General features: G+C 38.4%; 1 protein-coding gene and 1 pseudogene across 2 annotated transcripts in view; both read left to right on the forward strand.

Annotated features, from left to right (window-relative positions):
* Positions 1–20,600, forward strand: part of PITPNC1 (phosphatidylinositol transfer protein cytoplasmic 1) — a 395,894-nt gene that overhangs the window by 298,211 nt on the left and 77,083 nt on the right. For both annotated transcript variants that reach the window (XM_044004819.1, XM_044004820.1), the window contains exon 6: positions 13,532–13,627. In XM_044004819.1, the coding sequence (XP_043860754.1) occupies positions 13,532–13,627 (96 nt within the window). The remainder of the gene's footprint in view (positions 1–13,531; positions 13,628–20,600) is intronic.
* On the forward strand, positions 3,423–3,953 carry LOC122753439 (annotated as a pseudogene).

The raw sequence follows: 20,600 nt of genomic DNA on the forward strand, positions 1-20,600 counted from the left end.
AGTAAGTGTCAAGTGTCTGAGGCCCGCTTTGAACTCAGGTCCTCCTGAATTCAGGGCTGGTGCTTTATCCACTATGCCACCTAGCTGCCCCCTTAAGATGATTTTTGTTTGTTTTTTTTGGGTGAGGCAATTGGGGTTAAGTGACTTGACCAGGGTCACACAGCCAGTAAATGTCTGAGGCTGGATTTGAACTCAGGTCCTCCTGACTCCAGGGCCAATGCTCTTTCCACTGTGCCATCTAGCTGCCCCCATCTTTGCTCTTCTATACTTAAACCCTGCTTCCTCTCTAACAGTAGCAGCACTGAGGTCAACTAGGGCCATTAGTCTTTTTCTAAACCTGAGGTGCAGACCGAGTGATTAGCTGGAGGACAAAAGAGACAGACAGTCCACAAAAATATTCCCCTGCCTACTTTCACAGGTCCCAAATTGATCCAGCTCCATGCTCCCTTCTCGGCTTCATTTATCTTCTGCTACTGTTCCCAGAAGGTACAGAGAATAGATGCTTTTGTTTGGGAAGTTTTCCCTAAAATGTACCTTCTAAATCCTGTGAAGTTATATAACCAACATTAAGTGCCTACTTTGTGCCAGGTACTGTGCCAAGTGCTGGGGATACACAAAAAAGCCCGAAATAGTTCTTTTTTCCTCAAGGACCTCAGGGTCAAATGGGGGAAACAGCATGTAGACAACTATGTACAAACAAGATATAGATGAGAAAAATTGGAGATAATCAATAGGGGGAAGGAACTAGCACTAATGGGGACAGGGAAAGGCTTCTTGTAGAGGGTGTGGTGGATGCATAGCATCATTCAGCTGGGAAGGTCAGAGCCCATTGCCCACATGGCTCCCATTGTTTTTATGACAAAGTCTTGTAGCTTTGTTAGGGTAGATGATTTTAGGGGAAATGGAGGTCAGAACTCTTCCCTTGGTCACAAACTGTTGGTGCCTTAAGCTAGGAGTAGAAAGAAGAGCTCCTTATCCAGGATAAGTTTTTAATTACAGTCACCTTTTAATCGAAATGTCTGCAGTCTGTGCATACCCTTTGACCCAGCAATACCACTTTGGGGTCTTTTGCCCAAAGAAATCATGGAAAGGGGAAAGGGACCCACATGTACAAAAATATTTATAGCTGCTCTTTACGTGGTAGCAAGGAATTGGAAGTTGAGGGGGTGCCCATCAATTGGGGAATGGCTGGACAAGTTGTGGTATATGAATACAATGGAATACTATTGTGCTGTAAGAAATGATGAGCAGGAGGAGTTTAGAGAAACCTGGAGGGTCTTGCATGAGCTGATGATGAGTGAGATGAGCAGAACCAGAAGAACATTGTACACAGTATCATCAACATTGAGTGTTGATCTACTGTGATGGACTATTCTTCTCACCAAAGCAATGGCACAGAAGAGTTCCAGGGAACTTGTGATAGAAGAGGATCTCCAAATCCAAGAAAAAAAAAAAAAAGAACTGCAAAGTATAGATGCTGAATGAACCATACTATTTCTTTTGTTTTTGATGCTGTTGTTTTTTTTCTATTTTGAGGTTTTTCATCATTGCTCTGATTTTTTCTCTTATAACATGACTAATGCAGAAATAGGATTAATGTTATTATGTGTGTGTATATATATATATATATATATATATATATATATATATATATATATATATATATATATATATATATATATATATATATATATATAACCTCTATCAGCTTACCTGCTGTCTAGGGGAGGGGAGGGAGGGAGAAAAATCTGAAATTGTAAAGCTTGAATAAACAAAAGTTGAGAACTAAAAAAAAAAGAAAAGAAATGTCTGCAGTCAAAATAAACAAGTAAATAAATTTAAAAAAAAATTTTAAATGTCTGCAGTCATGGAAGAGAACAGTGAACGAGGCCACCCAAAGCAGCAGATAATCTCAAAATTATCTAAAAACTACAAAGCCTTGCAATGTATGAGGTGATGTTCTTTCAGAAGCTTTGGCACCACAATTATGTTATGCATGACCATGGGCAAGTCACTTGATCTAACCTCTCTGAGTCTCAATTTCTTTATCCCTAAAATAAGGGGGAGCAAGGGGGTAGTTGGATTTCTTGACCTCCTTCTTCCCTAAATACATACTACACCATTACCAATGATAGAGTGAGGGAACGCAAAAGCATATGAGGTGGCCAGAGAAGCTGGAGTGTGACTAAAAACCCATAGAACATAATGTACAAAATGTTAAACTACATGTAGATATTGGAGTAGAAGAGGAAGAGGAGGGGAAAGTTAAAGAGGAGAAAGAGAAAGGGTCTGATTTCTCCCTTTTTTCACAAACCCCAATTCCTGGGAGGGAAAGAGAGAGAGAGAAATAGATGATAGCCATAGTTGATGATAGGTAGATATACCTAATAGATAGATGATAAATGATTAATAAATATTGATAAAAGAGATGATAGGTTGCAGATATAGATGATAGAGGTAGATACATAGAGATGAATATAGATAATAGATAACTAGATGAAAAACAATAGAGATGATAGGCATAGATGATAGATGACAGATATTAGCTAGATTTTAGATAGAGATGATAGCTGGTAGAAATAATAGATACCTATAGATGAGAGATAATTAATAGAGATTATAGATAGAGATATATAATATATTATATTATATATAATATATGTATAGAGATGATAGAGATAGATAATAGCTATAGATGAGAGAAAATTAATAGTTGATAGATATCAATGATAGATGATAGATAGATCTGGGTGGTAGATAATAGAAAGATAGAGATGAATAGAGATGCAAAGACTGAAAAATTAGTGTTGTGCAAGCAGATGGGGAAAGGATGACTTTTCTTCCAAATTTGAGCTCCGTGACAGCTCAAAAGAAGAGGATTTCTCCCCAAGTGTCTGAAGGGCCCTGCACCTGTACAAGACCACAGTGCCAGATGTGATTCTTGTCAAAGCCTCAAGTTTATGCGATGACATGATACATTTTTTCCATGAGTTTATCTTGGCAAGTGTCTACCCGGACCTGAAAGGAGCAGATGATTGAATCAGGTTTCTGGCAGCTCTTTGGAATGTTCAAATGATTAGTGACTCTTTGTTGAATGTTCTCCTGTGTTGCAAGCTTAGCCCTCTTGGTTAAGTGTGCTTGGGCATAATTCTAAATTATGCCCAGTCTGAATGTGGGAGATAGCAGCCATTTTATACTGTTCCTTTCACACTGATGCTTCCATCTGTTCCCATTGTATTATTGCCCTTCTTTTCCTTGAAGAATCAGTTGCTGATGGAAATGGGAATATAGTATGTAGACCCTCTGCTCAGCTCTACTGACCCTGAGGAGATTAGTCAGTTTCCATAAAAGTTAGGCATACCCTTCTGCCTGCTGCTCCCTTGTGGAGACCAGGCTACCTGGGTGGAGCCAGCATCATTGTAACCATGAGGCTGCCCGGCATCCTGCTCACGGGTACACTAGAGCTTGGAAAGACCACACTAAATAAAAAACTTGCATCAAGAACAGGATTGACATATATTAATGTGGGAGATTTTAGCACAACAAGGACATATGATGGCTTTGATGAAGAATATGAATGTCCCATTTTGGATGAACAGAGAGTAATTGATGAGTTAGAAGATCAAATGCAAGAAGGTGGAGTTATTGTTGATTACCATGGCTGTGACTTCTTCCCTAAATGATGGTTTCATATAGTTTTTGTGCTTCAGTCAGATAATTCTGTATTATACACAAGACTTCGAAAGAGGGGATACAATGCAAAGAAACTATAAGACAATATTCAGTGTAAAATTTTCCAAATTCTTTATAAAGAAACCATAGCCTCCTACAAGCAGGAAATAGATTGCCAGCTGCCCAGCAATGTACCAGAAGAACTAGAGAATAATTTAGATCAGATAATGGAGTGGATTGGGCGGTGGATAAAAGATAATAATTGGGGGGCAGCTAGGTGATTCAGAAAGACCTGAGTTCAAATCTGGCCTCAGACACTTGATACTTACCAGCTGTGTGACCTTGGACAAGTCACTTAACCCTCATTGCCCTGCAAAAAGAAAAAAGATAATAATTGAACCTTGAGTGCAAGGCATAAACTTTCAAGGCTTTCCACGTGATGCTTATCCACTCAGATGAGTTGTTATCGTTCAGTCATGTCTGAATTTTTTTGACCCCATGGACCATCGCACACCAGGCCCTAATGTCCACCACTGTCTCCTGAAGTCTGTCCAAGCTCACGTTCATTGCCTTCATGGTACTATCTGCCCATCTCATCCTTTGCCATCACCTCCTTTTGTCTTCAGCCTTTCTCAACATCAGCATCTTTTCCAAGGAGTCCTGTCTTCTCATTATGTGGCCAAAGTATTTAAGCTTCAACTTCAATATTTGTCCTTCCAATGAGTGGTCTGAATTCATTTCTTTAAGTGTTGACTGACAATCTCCTTGCTGTCCAAAGGATTCTCAAAAGTCTCCTTCAGAATTTGAAAGCATTGCTTCTTTGGCACTCAGCTTTCCTTACAATTCAACTCTCACAGCCATACATTGCTACAAGAAAAATCGTAGCTTTGACTATACTTATTTGTGATGTCTCTGCTTTTTAGTATGTTGTCCACATTTGCCAGAGCTTTCCTTCCAAGGAACAAGTGTCTTTTAATTTCATGGCTTTAGTCGTCAGCTGCAGTGATCTTTGAGCCCAGGAATATAAAATCTGACACTGCTTCCATTTCTCCCTCTGTTTGCCAGGAAGTGATGGAACCAGTTGCCAAGATCTTAGGGTTTTGTTTTTTTTAATGTCATGCTTCAAAGTCAGCTTTTACGTTCTCTTCTTTCTATCTCATCGAGAGGCATCATAATTCTTCACATTCTGCCATCAGAGTGGTATCATCTACATATCTGAGATTGTTAATATTTGTCCTAGCAACCTTAATTTTGGCTTTTGATTTGTCTAGCTTGCCATTTCACATGATGTACTGTGCACATAAGTTAAATAAGGTGACAATATACATCCTTGTCATACTCCTTTCGCAATCTTAAGCCAATCCACATTCTGTTGCTTCTTGACCTGCATACAAGTTTCTGAGGAGACAAGTAAGATGATCTGGTATTCCCATTTCCTTGAAGACCCTGCCACATTTTGTTGTGATCCACAGAGTCAAAAGCTTTAATGTAGTCAATGAAACGTAAGTAGATGTTTTTCTGTACCTCCCTTGCCTTTTCCATTATCCAGTGAATATTGACAATTTGGTCTCTACTTCTCTTGCCTCTTCAAAATTCATCCTGTATTTCTGATAATTCTCGGTTGACATATTGCTGAAGCCTAGTTTGCAGAATCTTAAGCATATTGTTGCTGTCATGTGAGATGAATGCAGTTGTTCAGCAATTTGAACATTGCTTGGCATTGTCCTTCTTTAGGATTGGATCATAAACTGATCTTTTCCAATCCAGTGACCACTGTTGAGTTTTCCAAATTTTCTGGCATACTGAATTCAGCACTTTAATAGCATCATCTTTTAGGATTGTAAATAGCTCAGCTGGAATTCCATCACCTTCACTAGCCTTATTGCTAGTAATGCTTCCTAAGGCATTACTGATTTAATTTTTCATTATGTCTGACTCTAGATCAACAACCACATTATCGTGTTTATCAATGATGTTAAGATCTTTCTTGTATAATTTTGTGTTTTTGCCACCTCTTCTTAATTTCTCCTATGTATGTTAAGTGCCTGCCATTTTTGTCTTTTATCATGCCCATTTTTGCATGAAACAGTCCCAATATATCTCTGATTTTCTTGGAGATCTCTTGTCTTTCCCATTCTATTGTTTTCTTCTAATTCTTTACATTGATCATTTAAGAAAACTTTATCTCTCTTTGCTATGCTCTGTAACTCTGCATTTAATTCATATATCTTTCCTTTTCCTCTTTCTTTTTGCTTTCCCTCTTTCCTCAGCTATTTGTAAAGCCTCATCAGACAGCCATTTTGCTTCCTTGCTCTTCTTTTTCTTTGGAGTGTTTTTTGTTGCTGTGTCCTGTATAATATTGCAAACCTTTGTTCATAGTTCTTCAGGCACTACCAGAAATAATCCCTACAATCTATTCATCACTTCCACTTCATATTCATAATTATTTAGGTCATACCTATGTGGTCTGACATCTTCCCTACTCTTTTAATTTAAGTCTGAATTTTTCAATAAGAAGCTCCTGAACTAAGTCATAGTCCACTCCAGGTCTGGTTTTAATTGACTGTATAGAGCTTCTCTACCTTTGGCTGCAAATTATATAATCGATCTGATTTGTTGTTATTTCTAAAAGCTGTAGTAGGTCTTCATAGAACTGATCCACTTTGGCCTCTTCAGTATCAGTGTTTGGAGTATAGACTTGTATTACTATGATGTTGAGTGGCTTACCTTGAATGTGATTAGATATCAATCTCTCCTTTATTAGGATTATACCTCAGTACTGCTTTTCTCGCCTTTTGATTGACTATGAGGGCAACTCCATCTTTTTTAAAAATTTTTCATTTATTTTGTTATAATTATTATTTTTTGCAGGGCAATGAGGGTTGAGTTACTTGCCCAGGGTCACACAGCTAGTAAGTGTCAAGTGTCTGAGGCCAGATTTGAACTCAGGTCCTCCTGAATCCAGGGCTAATGCTTTATCCACTGTGCCACCTAGCTGCCCCCTACTCCATCTTTTCTAAAGGATTCTTGCCCACAATATTATATGTAATGATCACTTGAATTAAATTCACCCATTCCTGTCCATTTAAGCTCATTGACACCCAAGATATTGATGTTTAATCTTTCCACCTCCTGCTTGAATGCATCCAGCTTACCTGATAGATATTACATTCCAGGTTCCTATGAAGCACTGATCTTTTAAAAAATAATATTTTTTCCTCATTATATATAGAAAACAATTTTAACATTCTTTTTTTCTTTTTCCTTTTTTTTTTTCTTTTGCGGGGCAATGAGGATTAAGTGACTTGCCATGGGTCACACAGCTAGTAAGTGTCAAGTGTTTGAGGCTGGATTTGAACTCAGGTCCTCCTGAATTCAGGGCCGGTGCTTTATCCACTGCACCACCTAGCCGCCCCCTAGCTGCCCCTTTTAACATTCTTTTAAAAAAAATTTTGTGTTGCAAATTCTTTCCCTCCCTTCCTCCCCTCACTCCTGCCTGAGAGAGTAAGCAATTTCATATAGGTTATACATGTGCAATTGTGCAAAACCTACTCCCATATTAGCCATGTTGCAAAAGAAAACACAGACACTCCCCCCCCAAAAAAAATAAAACACGAAAAAAATAAAATAAAATACAGTATGCTTCAATCTGCATTCCCACACCATTAGTTCTTTCTTTGGATGTGAATACCATTTTTAGAATTATCTTGGGTCATTGTATTTCCAAGAATAGTTAAGTCATTCACAGTTCTTCATCAAACAATATTGCTGTCACAACATTTTCCTCATTCTGCTCACTTCACTTTGCATCAGTTTATGTCTTTCCAGATTTTCATGGAAGCATCCTGCTCATCATTTCCACAAAACAGAATGGTATTCTATTACAATCATATACTACAATCTGCTCGGCCATTCCACAACTGATGGGCATCCCTTCATTTTCTACCACAAACAGAGCTGTTATAAATATTTTTGTACAAATAGGTCTTTTGGAGGCAGCTAGGTGGTGCAGTGGATAAAGCACTGGCCCTGGATTCAGGAGAACCTGAGTTCAATGCTGGCCTCAGACACTTGACACTTACTAGCTGTGTGACACAAGGCAAGTCACTTAAGCCCTGCAAAAAAAAAAAAAAAAGGTCTTTTTCCTTTTAAAAATATCTTTTGGCATAAAGACCTGATAGTGATATTGCTGGATCCCATTGTGTACAGTTTTATAGCCTTTTTGGCATAGTTCCAAATTATTCTCCAGAATAGTTGGATCAGTTCTCAACTCCTCCAACAGTGCATTATTAATCAGTGCCCTGATATTCCCACATCACCTCCAACATTTATTACTTTCGTTTTCTCTCATATTAGTCAACCTCGTAAGTGCCAGGAGGTACCTCAGAGTTGTTGTTTTTTTCCAGTTGTTTTAATTTGTATTTGTCTAACCAAAACTGATTCAGAGCATTTTTTATATGGCTATAGATATTTTTGATTTTTTCATCTGAAAACTGCCTGTTGATATCCTTTGACCATTTATCAGTTGAGAAATGACTTCTGTTCTTATAATTTTGAACCAGCTCTCTATATATTTGAGAAACAAGGCCTTTATCAGAGACACTTATTATAAAAATTGTTTCCCAGCTTTCTATTTTCCTTCTAATCTTGGTTTCATTAGTTTTGTTTGTGTAGAAGCCTTTTAATTTAATCAAAATTATCCATTTCCTATCTCATAATGCTTTCTATGTCTTGTTGGTTATAAATTCTATGGGGCAGGGGGGAGCTAGGTGGTGCAGTGGATAAAGCACCGGCCCTGGATTCAGGAGGACCTAAGTTCAAATCTGACCTCAGACACTTGACACTTACTAGCTGTGTGACCCTGGGCAAGTCACTTAACCCTCATTGCCTCACCAAAAAAAAAAAATTCTTAGGGGCAGCTAGGTGGCACAGTGGATGGAGCGCTGGCCCTGGATTCAGGAGGACCTGAGTTCAAATTCAGCCTCAGACACTTGACACTTACTAGCCATGTGGCCCTAGGCAAGTCACTTAACCCTCATTGCCTCACCAAAAACAAAAAAAACAAAAACAAACAAACAAAAAAAATTCTTCCCTTTTCCTTAGATACAGGCAAACTGTTCCATGTTCCCCTAATTTGTTTTTGTATCACTATGTGTAAATCTTTTGCCCATTTTGTGCTTATCTTGCTATACATTGTAAGATGGTGCTCTATACCTAGTTTTGGCCATACTATTTTCCAGTTTTTCCAGCACTTTTTGTCAAATAGTGAGTTTTTGTCCCAAAATCTTGTGCCTTTGGATTTATCAAACACTAGATTTTTATAATAATTTACTATTATGTATTGTATACCTAATCTACCATTCTATTTCTTAGCCAGTATCAGATTCTTTTGATGATTACCACTTTATAATATACTTATTCTATTACTAGGCTACATTCCTTCACCTTTTTTCATCTTCATTCCCTTGATGTTCTTGACTTTCTGTTCTTCCAGGTGACTTTTATTATTTTTTTCTAGATTTATAAAATAATTTTTAGTAGTTTGATTGGTATGGCATTGAATAAGTAAATTAATTTAGGTAGCATTGTCATTTTTATTATGTTAGCTTGGCCTTCTCAGCAATTGAAAATTTTCCAATTAGTATTTTATTTGTTTGAAGTGTTTTGTAATTCATATAGTTCCTGAGTTTGTCTTGGCAGCCAATATTTTATTTTTCCTACAGTCATTTTAAATGAAATTTCTCTGCTTTACTTTGTTGTTAATATATAGAAATGCTCATAATTTATGTGGGTTTAAATTCTGTAACTTTGCTAAAGCTGTTCATTATTTCAGCTAGTTTTTCAGTTGATTCTCTAGGATTCTCTAAGTATACCATCAGATCATCTACAAAAAGTGATAGTTTTGTTTCCTCATTGCCTATTTTAATTCCTTCCATTTCTTCTGTTATTGCTATAGCTAATGTTTCTAGAACAATATTGAACAATAGTGGTGATAATGGGCATCCTTGCTTCACAAACCCTGATCTTATTAGGATGTCCTCTAGCTTATCCATTATAGATAGCGCTTACAAATGGTTTCAGAGAGATACTACTTATCATTTTAAGGAAAGCTCCATTAATTCTTATGTTCTTTTATGTTTTTAATAGGAATGGGTGCTATATTTTGTCAAAAGCTTTTTGTGCATCTTTTGAGATAAGCATATGATTTCAGTTGGTTTTGTAATTGATATGGTTAATTATGCTGATAATTTTCTTCATTGAACCAACCCTGCATTCCTGGTATAAATCCCATCAGGTCATAGTGTATGATTCTTGTGATATATTGCTATAATCTCCTTGGTAGTAGTTCATTTCAAATTCTTGCATCAAAAACAAACAAAAAAATTCTTGCATCAATTCATCAGGGAAATTGGTCTATAGTTTTATTTTTCTGTTTTTGTTCTTCCTGGTTTAGGTATCAGCACCATATCAGTGTTGGAAAAAGAATTTGGTAGGATTCCTTCGTTGTCTATTTTTCCAAATAGTTTATAGTGTATTGGAATTAATTCTTCCTTAAATGTTTGGTAGATTGATCTTTATAGCATCAGACTTTCTTTTCATTACCAAACACAACTGTAGCTGAGCTTCCTTTTGTCTTTAGCCCAGCTATTTCATTGTTTCTGGAACTACTGATAAGTACTGAGGAAGAATTCTCATCTTAATATTGTGTGAACATATTAGGATGCTTCCCTGTGTTCCCCAGTCACTCTTAGATGGGATTGCCACCTAGAGAGGTCATGCGAACTTGTGTCATTTCTTTCTCCATTCTTCATTCATTCAGCAAGCATCCCTTGTTACGGGGAAAATAGGGTAGGGGGTTAGGATAGGGGTAGGGGTTTAGAGTCCTTAGGAGTTCCTCTTTAAAGAATTACACCCTTTTGCACACAAATCCAATAGAATAAGATAATAGTTTATTTAGGGACTGGAGAAGGGAAACCAAGAAAGAAATCCTTGGACTTCTCATGGGGAGAAGGCATGGCACAGAGTGTGGCTCTGAGATACCAATGTCCCCGAGCAGGAGACAGGCAGATACTTTTATAGAGGTCCAGTGGTGGTCCAGTGAGGTGATCATCTGACTGTGGAAAGTTTATTGAGGGAGGACCATCCCCCACTGGTGGTGGCTGGAGGAGTTGGGTGAGGGGTGGCTTCAGATTTCTCAAGCCATCTCACTCCTCCTCCTGCCACAAAGGTAGCAGCCACACCTAATCTTATCTCCCCAGGGGTGAGGGAGACTGGAATGAAGGGTGGTGGTCCGGGACAGAGCTAGCTCAGTCCTGGACCACCACCCTTGGTTGGTGGTCCACTTATTGGTCTGGTTCCACTTATTTCTTTAGGTGTGTCTGTCCTTTGGTTTAGTTTCTCAAGGAGAAGGTTCTTTGATGTACCCCAGAGAACTTCTGGGGTGCTCTGGGCCCATAACACCCTCCTGAAAGAATTGTTGTAGAATCATGCTGTCATCAGTGGTTTCTGCCCCTGATATTTCACTTCCATTAGTTTTGATATGGGGGAGAAACCCATAGGAGAAAGCACGTGGGTCCTTAGGATTCCTCTGTAAAGAATTACACTCTCGCATAAGACCTAATTAGGAATAAAAGAACAGGTTTATTGGGGTACAAGAGAAACCGGCCAGGAGGAAGGTTTTGCCAGAACAAAACGCTTTCCTCCCCGGCTAACTTGTGGGGTGCCATTTTATAGGGTTTAGATGGGGGTGGTTAAGAGTCTCTGTCCAGATGGGTCTAAGCAGTCTGCTGATGGGCAGTTCCAGGTGGTCTTCTCCTGGATTACCTCATCCAGATGCTTAGGATGACTGGTATGTAGGGTGATGGTCCTGGAGCATGCTCAGTTCGATCTGAGCTGCTTATCTCCGGTGCGTGCGCGCGTGTGTGTGTGTGTGTGTGTGTGTGTGTGTGTGTGTGTGTCCTTGATTGAGTTCAAGGAGAGGCCTACTTGATTTCAAGGGAAAACCCCTGAGGTTTCAAGGAAAAAGTTCCTTGAACCCCCAGAGAATTGTTGGGGTGACCGGCGCCCATAATCCTCCCATGACAGTTTTAATCCTATGAAATTAACATGAAGAATCCATGATGTCTTCAGTGTAGAGTAGGAAGCATGAGTGTAGGAACCTTCTGTCTAGAACCCTGGAACCCTGGAAATAGCAATGCTTCCAGCCCAGTATGCCAAGCCACCATCCTGTCGAGCAATCCCCTTGTGGAGATATAGCTTGGCTACACCTCTTTCTGGTGCCACAGCTACCAAAGTCCCAGGAAAGAATGTTCTTCTCAGCAAAGTCAAATGATTCAGCTGTTATGATTTTATCAGTGGGAATGACTTGAAAGAAGAGGCATTACCATTTGCTTTGCCATTGCACGCTAAGGACCATGGGCCCTTTCCATCTGACTTGCAGCTGAAACCTTCTTTCTATATGTGTTGTCTCCCCTGTGAAAAGACGATCTCCTTGAGATGAGAGACGCTGACTTCTCTATTTGTGTCCCTGGCATATGGTGCAGTGCCTGGTACATAGTCAGAGCTTTGGTAAATGCTAATTGACTGACCGATTAGTAAGCAATTAGTAAATGCTTTATTTAGTCCCAGATTCAGTAAAGATCAAACTCTAAGTCCTGGAAGGTAACCTGAGAAACAGAAGTTAAATGACTTATTCGTTCGATAGACCACCCAACTGATTCCTCTGCTGGGAATGTCAGGGGCAGGATTTGAACCCAAGCTCTCCCTACTTCAGGCCCAATATGAACTCAGGCTACCCCTCCTGTGAATTTTAATTTATCTTATTTTCAATCCCCAAATGAAAACCCTCCTCAACTCCTGATCCACAATATTGTCAAGCCTCCCACTTGGTTCTTTAATGATCTTGCTACCAACACAAATCTCTCTGTGGTTTCTTTGTGTATATCTGCAAGAGACTCACAGACTGGCAGCCTTATGTTTCATTTCGTGGACTTGATTCTCTGCTCTCAAACTTGAAAAAAACATTTCTCTTTCTTCCTATTGAATGGGCAAAACAAGCCAGCTGCCACTCTTATATTGGCTTTAGGAGTGGCCTACAGCATTTTATTTCAATTGCCAGTCATGCCAGGAAGCAGTCTTCAACTTTAAAGAAATGTACTCATACTACTTCTCATTAAACCAGAGGGTAAATTTACAAATCTGAAGGCAATAATCTCAGGGAAAAAAATGTAAGAAGAAAACACAGGATATAGAGTAGACTCTATTTGAGATGCTAATTGCTATCAAGGATTTGATCTATGCAGCTTTTGGGAAGGAATAGTTGGTTTGGTTTGGAATACCAAAAAGAGAGTTTAAAATTCAAAGATAATTGAATTGTAGGCTATGCTAGCACCTCCCTTCCAGCTATAGTATGTTAAGGAAATGGCTTTTTTAAGATTAAGACTGGTTGTTTTCCACCTGTGGTTGGGTCCATCTCATTCTGGTTTTTTTTTTTTTGGGGGGGGGGTTCCTGCCCTTCCCTTTTCAACCTTCTCCCATTTCTGAAGTCCCCTCTGAAAATGAATTGCTAAATACCTAATCAAGTTTCTTAGAAGGGATTCGTTCCCTTGCTTTTGTGCTTAAACCCCTCCTAAGTCCTCTCATCTTTCACTCACTAAAGGTTCTCTATTTCTGCTGTGAGAAAAACCAATATTTGGGTAAAAGCAATTTATGATTTTCACAGCATGTCCATAGAGGGGAAGAAGACTCCATCTGACAAACTCTGGACTTTTAACCTTGCCTCAGGCATTTACTTTGGGTGCTAGCCAGAGAACATCACCTGGTCCCACTGACTTTTGAATTTGTCTTTCTGTTCTTTCAGATTTTTGACAATGAAGCCAAAGATGTAGAACGAGAAGTTTGTTTTATTGATATTGCCTGTGATGAAATCCCTGAGCGCTACTATAAGGAATCTGAGGTAAGCTACAGGTGGGAACTGAACTACAGATGGATGTGGTTTTAGATGGGCCTAGGAAATCTCATCCACTTTGGGGTTTGTTTGTTTCTTTGTTTTGTGAGCCATTTGGGGTTGATATTTGCCCAGGGTCACACAGCTAGTAAGTGTCAAGTGTCTGAGGCCAGACTTGAACTCAGGTCCTCCTGACTCTAGGGCTGATGCTGCATCTACTGCACCACCTAGCTGCCCCTCCATTTTTTCAAATGATTCAGTACCCTGCATGTAGCAGTTGTTCAATATAGAAATGGAAAAACACCAAGTTATGTGTTCATCGAATCTGGTTTGCCTACCTGCCATTAAGAGAATAGATAGCTCAAGTAACAACAGCTAACATTTATTTAGTGCTTAGGGTGTGCCAGATACTGTTATAAACACTTTATAATTACCCAAATAGATCTGTGATCTCACTGATGTTGGAGTTTTTCCATTAACCCATCCATGCCTATCAAGGTATTACTTTCAATGCAATGCAGTGAAGCCATGGATCTTTTCTTCCATCCTGTTTTCTTCTATTTATCCCTTTCTCTCTCTCTCTTTTTATCCTGTCTCCCCTCAAAAGTATGTTTTACTTTTGACCTCTGCCTCTCTTAATCTTCCCTCCCTTTTATCATCTTCACCTCCCCCGACTTCCATATCTCTTATTATCCCCTTCCCCTCTTATTTCTCTATTGGGAAAGCTAGTTTTATACCCAACTGTGTCTGTATACATATCCTTCCCTCTTTGAGCCAATTCCATTGAGAGTGAGATGTAAGCATTGCCCGCTCCCCCCCCACTCCCCATTTTCCCCTCCATTGCAAAAGATTTTCCTTGAACGCCTCATTTTTTATGTGAGAAATTTTTTCCCATTCTACCTCTCCCTTCCTCTTCTTCCAGTGCAAACATCTTCTTCGTACACCCCCCCCCCCTTTTTAGATCATTCCAGCATAATTGATACACACCCATGCCCTTTTTCTGTGTAAACTCCATTTAACTGCCTAATAATGATATAGTTCTTAGGAGTTAAATGTATCATCTTCCCATATAGGAATGTAAATAGTTTAACTTTATTGAATCCTTTATAACTACTCTTTCTTGTTTACCTTTTTATGCTTCTCTTGAGTCTTCTGTATAAATGTCAGATTTTCTTTTCAGTTCTGATCTTTTCATCAGGAATATTTCAAAGTCCTCAATTTCATTAAATATCCATTTCCCCCCTGAAGGATTATATTTAGTTTTGCTGGGTATGTCTTCTTTTTTCTTTTTTTTTCCTTTTTTTTTTTTTTTTGGTAATCCTAGATTCTTTGCCTTATGGAATATATTTCAAGCCTTCTGCTTCTTTAATGTAGAAGGTGCTAAATCTGGTGTGATCCTGATGGTCATTGCACAGTATTTGAATTGTTTCTTTCTGACTGCTTACAGTATTTTCTCCCTGACCTGGGAGTTCTGGAATTTAGCTATAATATTCCTAAGAATTTTCATTTTGGGTTCTCTTTCAGAAGGTGATTAGTGATTCTTTCAATTTCTATTTTACCCTCTGAACCTAAGATATCTGCCCAATTTTCCTTACTAATTCTTGAAATATGACTTCTGGGCCGGATCTGAACTGAGGTCCTCCTGAATCCAGGACTGGTGCTTTATCTACTGCACCAACTAGTTGCCCCTTTTACCAGGCTATTTATTCTCTTTTCATAATTTTCTTGCATCATTCTCATTTCTTTTCCCAATTTTTCCTCTATCCCTCTTATCTCCTCCTTTAACTCTTCCAGGAATTTTTGTTAGCATTTTTCTTTGTGACTTCTTTGTAGTTTTTATATTGTTGTCTTTTTCTGAATTTATGTCTTGCTCTTTCCTTCCATTTGCAGTAACTTTTTATAGTTAAATTTGTTTTATTGTTGTTGTTTTCTCATTTTTTTTACTTTAAACTTTATGTTAAAGTTTAGCTTTACTTACGTGGGCCTGGGAAGGCACTGTGCCAAGCTTCAGACTTTTTCGTGCTAATGTTTTCACAGTTAGTTCTGGGGGTCTGCAAGTTTTGGGTGCTTCCAAGGTGGTATGGTCTGGTAAGAGGTGTAATGACTGCTGTCCTAATCTGTGCTCTGGTCCCTGATCCCCTGCAGCCACAAGTAGTGTTCCTCTTAGCCCTGGTGCTGTTACTAATCCTAGGAACCTTCTCCCTTGATCGTAGGCACTCCTCTTTACCCTGGAACTATGACCCAGAACATCTCTGCACTGAAAGCTTACAAAACTGCTGTTGCTTTTGCTATCTCACTTGCCTCCAAGGCCCACTGCTATTGCTTCTGGTGCACTCCAGACTCTGATCCCTCCCCGGTGTTATAGACCTCTCCTGAAGACTTTCTTAGGCTGGAAAAATGTCTCCCTCTGCCCTTTTATTAACTCTGCTGCTCAAAAATTAAATGTGAGGCATTATTTTAAAGTTGTTTGGAGAACATTGGGGGAGTTCATCCAGGTTCCAGCTATACTCCACCATCTTGGTTCTGCCTCTTATCTTTAGTTTTTTGAAAGTAGTCATGTTCCACATCTCACTGCCATGTAGTAACAGCAGTAAAATGTAAGTAGTGAAAAGATAGATATTTGAGATAATATTTGTAGAACACTTAGCACAGTGACTAGCACATAATAGATGCATAATAAATACTTGTTCCTTTCTCTTCCCTTCTTTTTGCTTTTATGGGAATCTTAGGGGTTCAGTAAAAATACTTTGCAATTTTCTGAGCACAAACCAGCTCTCTATTTTTCAATTCTGGGCCCCCAGCTCATTGTCCATGTCTCTGTATTATCTGATATGTGTGTGTATATGTATATGTATACCTTTGTACAAGTTGTCTATCAAAATACATGTTGGAATCTCACATTTTTCATCAATTTAGTCTTTCTTGTATGGATGGACAGGCAAAACTCCTTTGAGTAATGACAAATCTATTTCAGAAGCTCTGAAAAGATCTGGAGTTTGATGCAATCAGCACAATCCCATCAGCAAACAGAAGCATCCAGAGATCCCTCTGGAGTGGGGTACACGGGGAATCCCTACTCAAACTATTACTCTGAACCATATTTCCTCCATTGCAGTAGCCAGAACAATGTTCAAGCATATATGTCCCAATTTTGTGCCTCACCTAATGTTCTACCTAATTCCTGAGAGTCGTTGAATAGGGTTATTGATGTTTTTACATCTTCCAAGAAATCCTAAAATCATCTTGATAAACGGATGATCCATTGTTGAATATTGCTTGTGAAAGCCTCCTTGTTCTAATTTGTATATAGATGACTCTTAGAAAGATTTTGTAGGCACCTTTTTGTAAAAGAGCTCTTAGGCAGCATTTTGTGCTACCAAATTGAATGCTCTGTGTGTGTGTGATATTGATAAACAATATGCACAACTCTCATTTAATTGTGAGATGATAAATATATCGTCCATTGTTGAATTTTGCTCGTGAAAGCCTCCTTGCTCTGATTTGTATATGAATGACTTTTAGAAAGATTTTGTAAACATGGAAGATTAGGCATATAGGTTAATAGTTATTAATGTTCTCAGCAAGTGGGTTATTTGTAAAGCCCTTAACACGGTGCTTGGCATATAGTAGGAGATTAATAAATATTGGTTCCCTTCTTTCTCCCCACTTCCTTCCTTCTAAGTCACTTTTCCCCCCCAGTATTAACACTTTTATCTTCCCCTCCTTCAGATAACCTCATCTATCTGTCCTTCAAAGCTCTCAGAATTATATTACCTCAACCACAGATCTTTTCTATATATACTTACCTTCTTTGTTCTCTTTAACATCCATTTCTCCCTTCTCTATAAGCACCTTGAGGATCGTAATAGTAAGCTCAAGTAGGATATTAGAGTCCAAGTGGGATATCAGTGTCCAAGTGGAATGTTATGGTCCAAGTGGGATATTAGGGCCTCACTTTTTTCATCTAGAAAATGGTAATAATAATAATAATAATAGTACCCAACTCCCCCATCCTCTCCCTCCCCCCAGAATTGTTGTGAGGATAAAATGAGATAATATTCACAAAGCATTTTTACAATGGTTCAACTTTAACATGAAATTATTGTAGTTGTTGTCAGTATCCTATCTGCTGCCTGTTTCCCATTTTTGGTTTTCAATTACTTATTTACATCATTCAGAATTCTGTTGTTTCATTCTACATGTATCCTTTTCTCATTATTCTGGGTTTTTTGTTTGTTTTTTTATAAATTCTGTTCTTGGCTTTGATAGTCTAACTGCATATACACAGCTGATTCAGGGATAATTCCTACATGGATATTAAGCCTTTTCCTGTCTCTTTAAATCTGTTTCATTCTTTCTAGTGTTTCTTGGTTGCTATGTCTGGTGCCTGCGAGTTTTCTTTTCTTATTTTTTCTTGTTTTTGTTTTTGTTTTTGCAGGGCAGTGAGGGTTAAGTGACTTGCCCAGGGTCACACATCTAGTAAGTGTCAAGTGTCTGAGCTGAATTTGAACTCAGGTCCTCCTGAATCCAAGGCCAGTGCTTTATCCACTGCGCCACCTAGCTGCCCCAAGTTTTCTTTTTTTAAAGAAAGTATTCATCAACATAAGGCTTCTAATACAATCCACAAGTCTTTGTCCTTTCCCATTCCTTATTCTTGAATATATATTTTCTGACTTATTTCTCCCATCTTCACATTTTTCCATCTTTGATTTGATGTCATCATATATCATATTTATGTATGTTGACTAGATTTGAAGAATCTTATCAAGTTCAGCATGCCAGGTTCAATGACTATCAATATGTTTAGTTGTTTTTCATTCATCAGATTCTTCATGATCCCCTTTGGAATTTTCTTGGAAAAGATACTGGAGTAATTTGCTATTTCTTTCTCCACGTCATTTTTCCAGATGAGAAAACTGAGGAAAATAGGGTTAAGTGACTTACCCAGGGCCACACAGCTAGTAAGTGTTTGAGGTCAGATTTGAACTCAGGTCTTCCTGACTCCAGGCCTAGCACTCTATCTACTGTACCACCATGTTGCCCTTATAATATGTAGCTAGACAATAAACATGATAACTTGCTTTTCTATAGTAATTTAAATTTATTAAAGTGCTTTCCACACATGATCTCATTTGACCCTTCCAGTGACTCTAGGAGGTAGCGTTCAAAAACTTTATTTCCATCTTACAGATGAGGAAATTGAGGTTCAGAGGGGAAGTTACTTGCCCAGAGTTTCACAACCAGGAAGGGTCACAGGTGGCATTTGATCCTAGGCCTTCCTGACCCAAAATCCAGCATTCTATACAATGTAGAGCCTATTTAGGACAGGATAGGTGTGGTTGGCCATAGGGTGTAAGATAAATAGATGGTATTATGAGTGCCTTCCTTTGGATTACTTTGTGAAATACGAGGAAGTGATTCATACCAACCTATCTTTCCTTTCTACCATGCATCTTCCCATCCCATTTAGGGACAGCAGCTGCAGAATTGACGTTTGCATTTAAATAACTAAACATTTAACAAAATAGGTTTAGACTTTTTTATATTAAAGTTCCTTTTTATTATTTTGAACTTAATTACCAACAAACATAAACATTTCAATATACAAAACAAGGAAGACATGTTTAAGAAACTAAACTTGTTATGTAATTTGTTTATATATAAATATGTATATAGAGATATATATTTATATATATTATATATATATAGACACACATATATACCCACAAAAAACAAATTTTAAGATAATGGTAAACTAAACTATTCCATTTGTGTCCCCTTTGTCCTTTTTTTTATTTCTTTCATACATTTAAAACTTTTTTACTGATTTTATTATCTAATATATAGGGGAATATCTAATACCCATTGGGAGCCACTTTTCTTCTATGGCAATCAAACTTTTAAGAGGTTTATTTATTATACCATAAATCAACCTTAATGGTACTGAGAGAAGCGTTTCAAGGTCCTCGTGTTGCATCTCAAGGACAATCTGGGTCCCTGATTCCAGATATATTGTGATTGGTTGGATGTTTGCTAAATAACAAAAATAGCCATGCATCTGTTTTAGCTTCAGTACTGGAACATTTTTTATGAGCAGGTCACCCAAGTTCCTTCAGCAGCCAATAATAAAGCACTAACCATATATATAATTAGTCAACTTGAATGCTAACTTTCCCATCACTCCTAATAAAATCAAGGGGGACAGGGTGGTTGGAATTGGGAAGAATGGATAAATCCTGGAATTTTCTAGTGCGAAAGACATTTATTTGGGTTCATTCAGAAACAAAGAAAAAAAGAGACAAGAAGATAACTAAGTACTATATTATTAGCTCTATGGCTTCAAGCACTATAATAAAGCCAAGCTTTGGACTGGGAAACCATTTTGTGCATGTAACCAGCAGAAGCTTGCCTCTGTGGAGGACTCTGGCTGAGAGGAGCTTTCTTACCTCACAATAGATTGATTTGTCCAGACCACATGCATCTCTGGCCATAGGGCTTGACTTTGGGTGGAACCTTCTCTTTGAGAACCTCCTTCTACTTTTGTTCCTGCCTCCTTCCTCTCAAGTGGCAGTAGAGGTTCTTGCCTCCTACACCTGTAGTTCTTTTGTGCCTCCCTCCTTTCAGAAAGGAAGAGGCGAGAAGGAAAAAAAAAAAGTTTTTTCACCAGCCACTTGGATTTTTCTCCGATTCTTGCTTAGTAAGCAGAGGTGTGAGCAAAGGCTTTCATCTCGGTTGCCATTCAAAATGACCTCCATGCCTGATGCTCTGCTACTGTAGCTGATTTTCAATCCATTCTAGTTGCCGCAGCCATATTCCAATTTCCTCGTCTACAGAACTCTATCTATTCCAGTCTAAACTATGAGGAAAACAACAAAATAAGGAAGCAGGCCTAGCAGTTTCTAGAAATAGCTTCTGAAAAAGGTTTTTAATGGAGAACTAGATTCTTATCTCAAACCCAGAACTAGGGAAATCCTGTTAGCAG

This window comes from Dromiciops gliroides, chromosome 4 (genome assembly GCF_019393635.1).
Source record: "Dromiciops gliroides isolate mDroGli1 chromosome 4, mDroGli1.pri, whole genome shotgun sequence".
In the NCBI taxonomy this organism is placed as follows: Eukaryota; Metazoa; Chordata; class Mammalia; order Microbiotheria; family Microbiotheriidae; genus Dromiciops; species Dromiciops gliroides.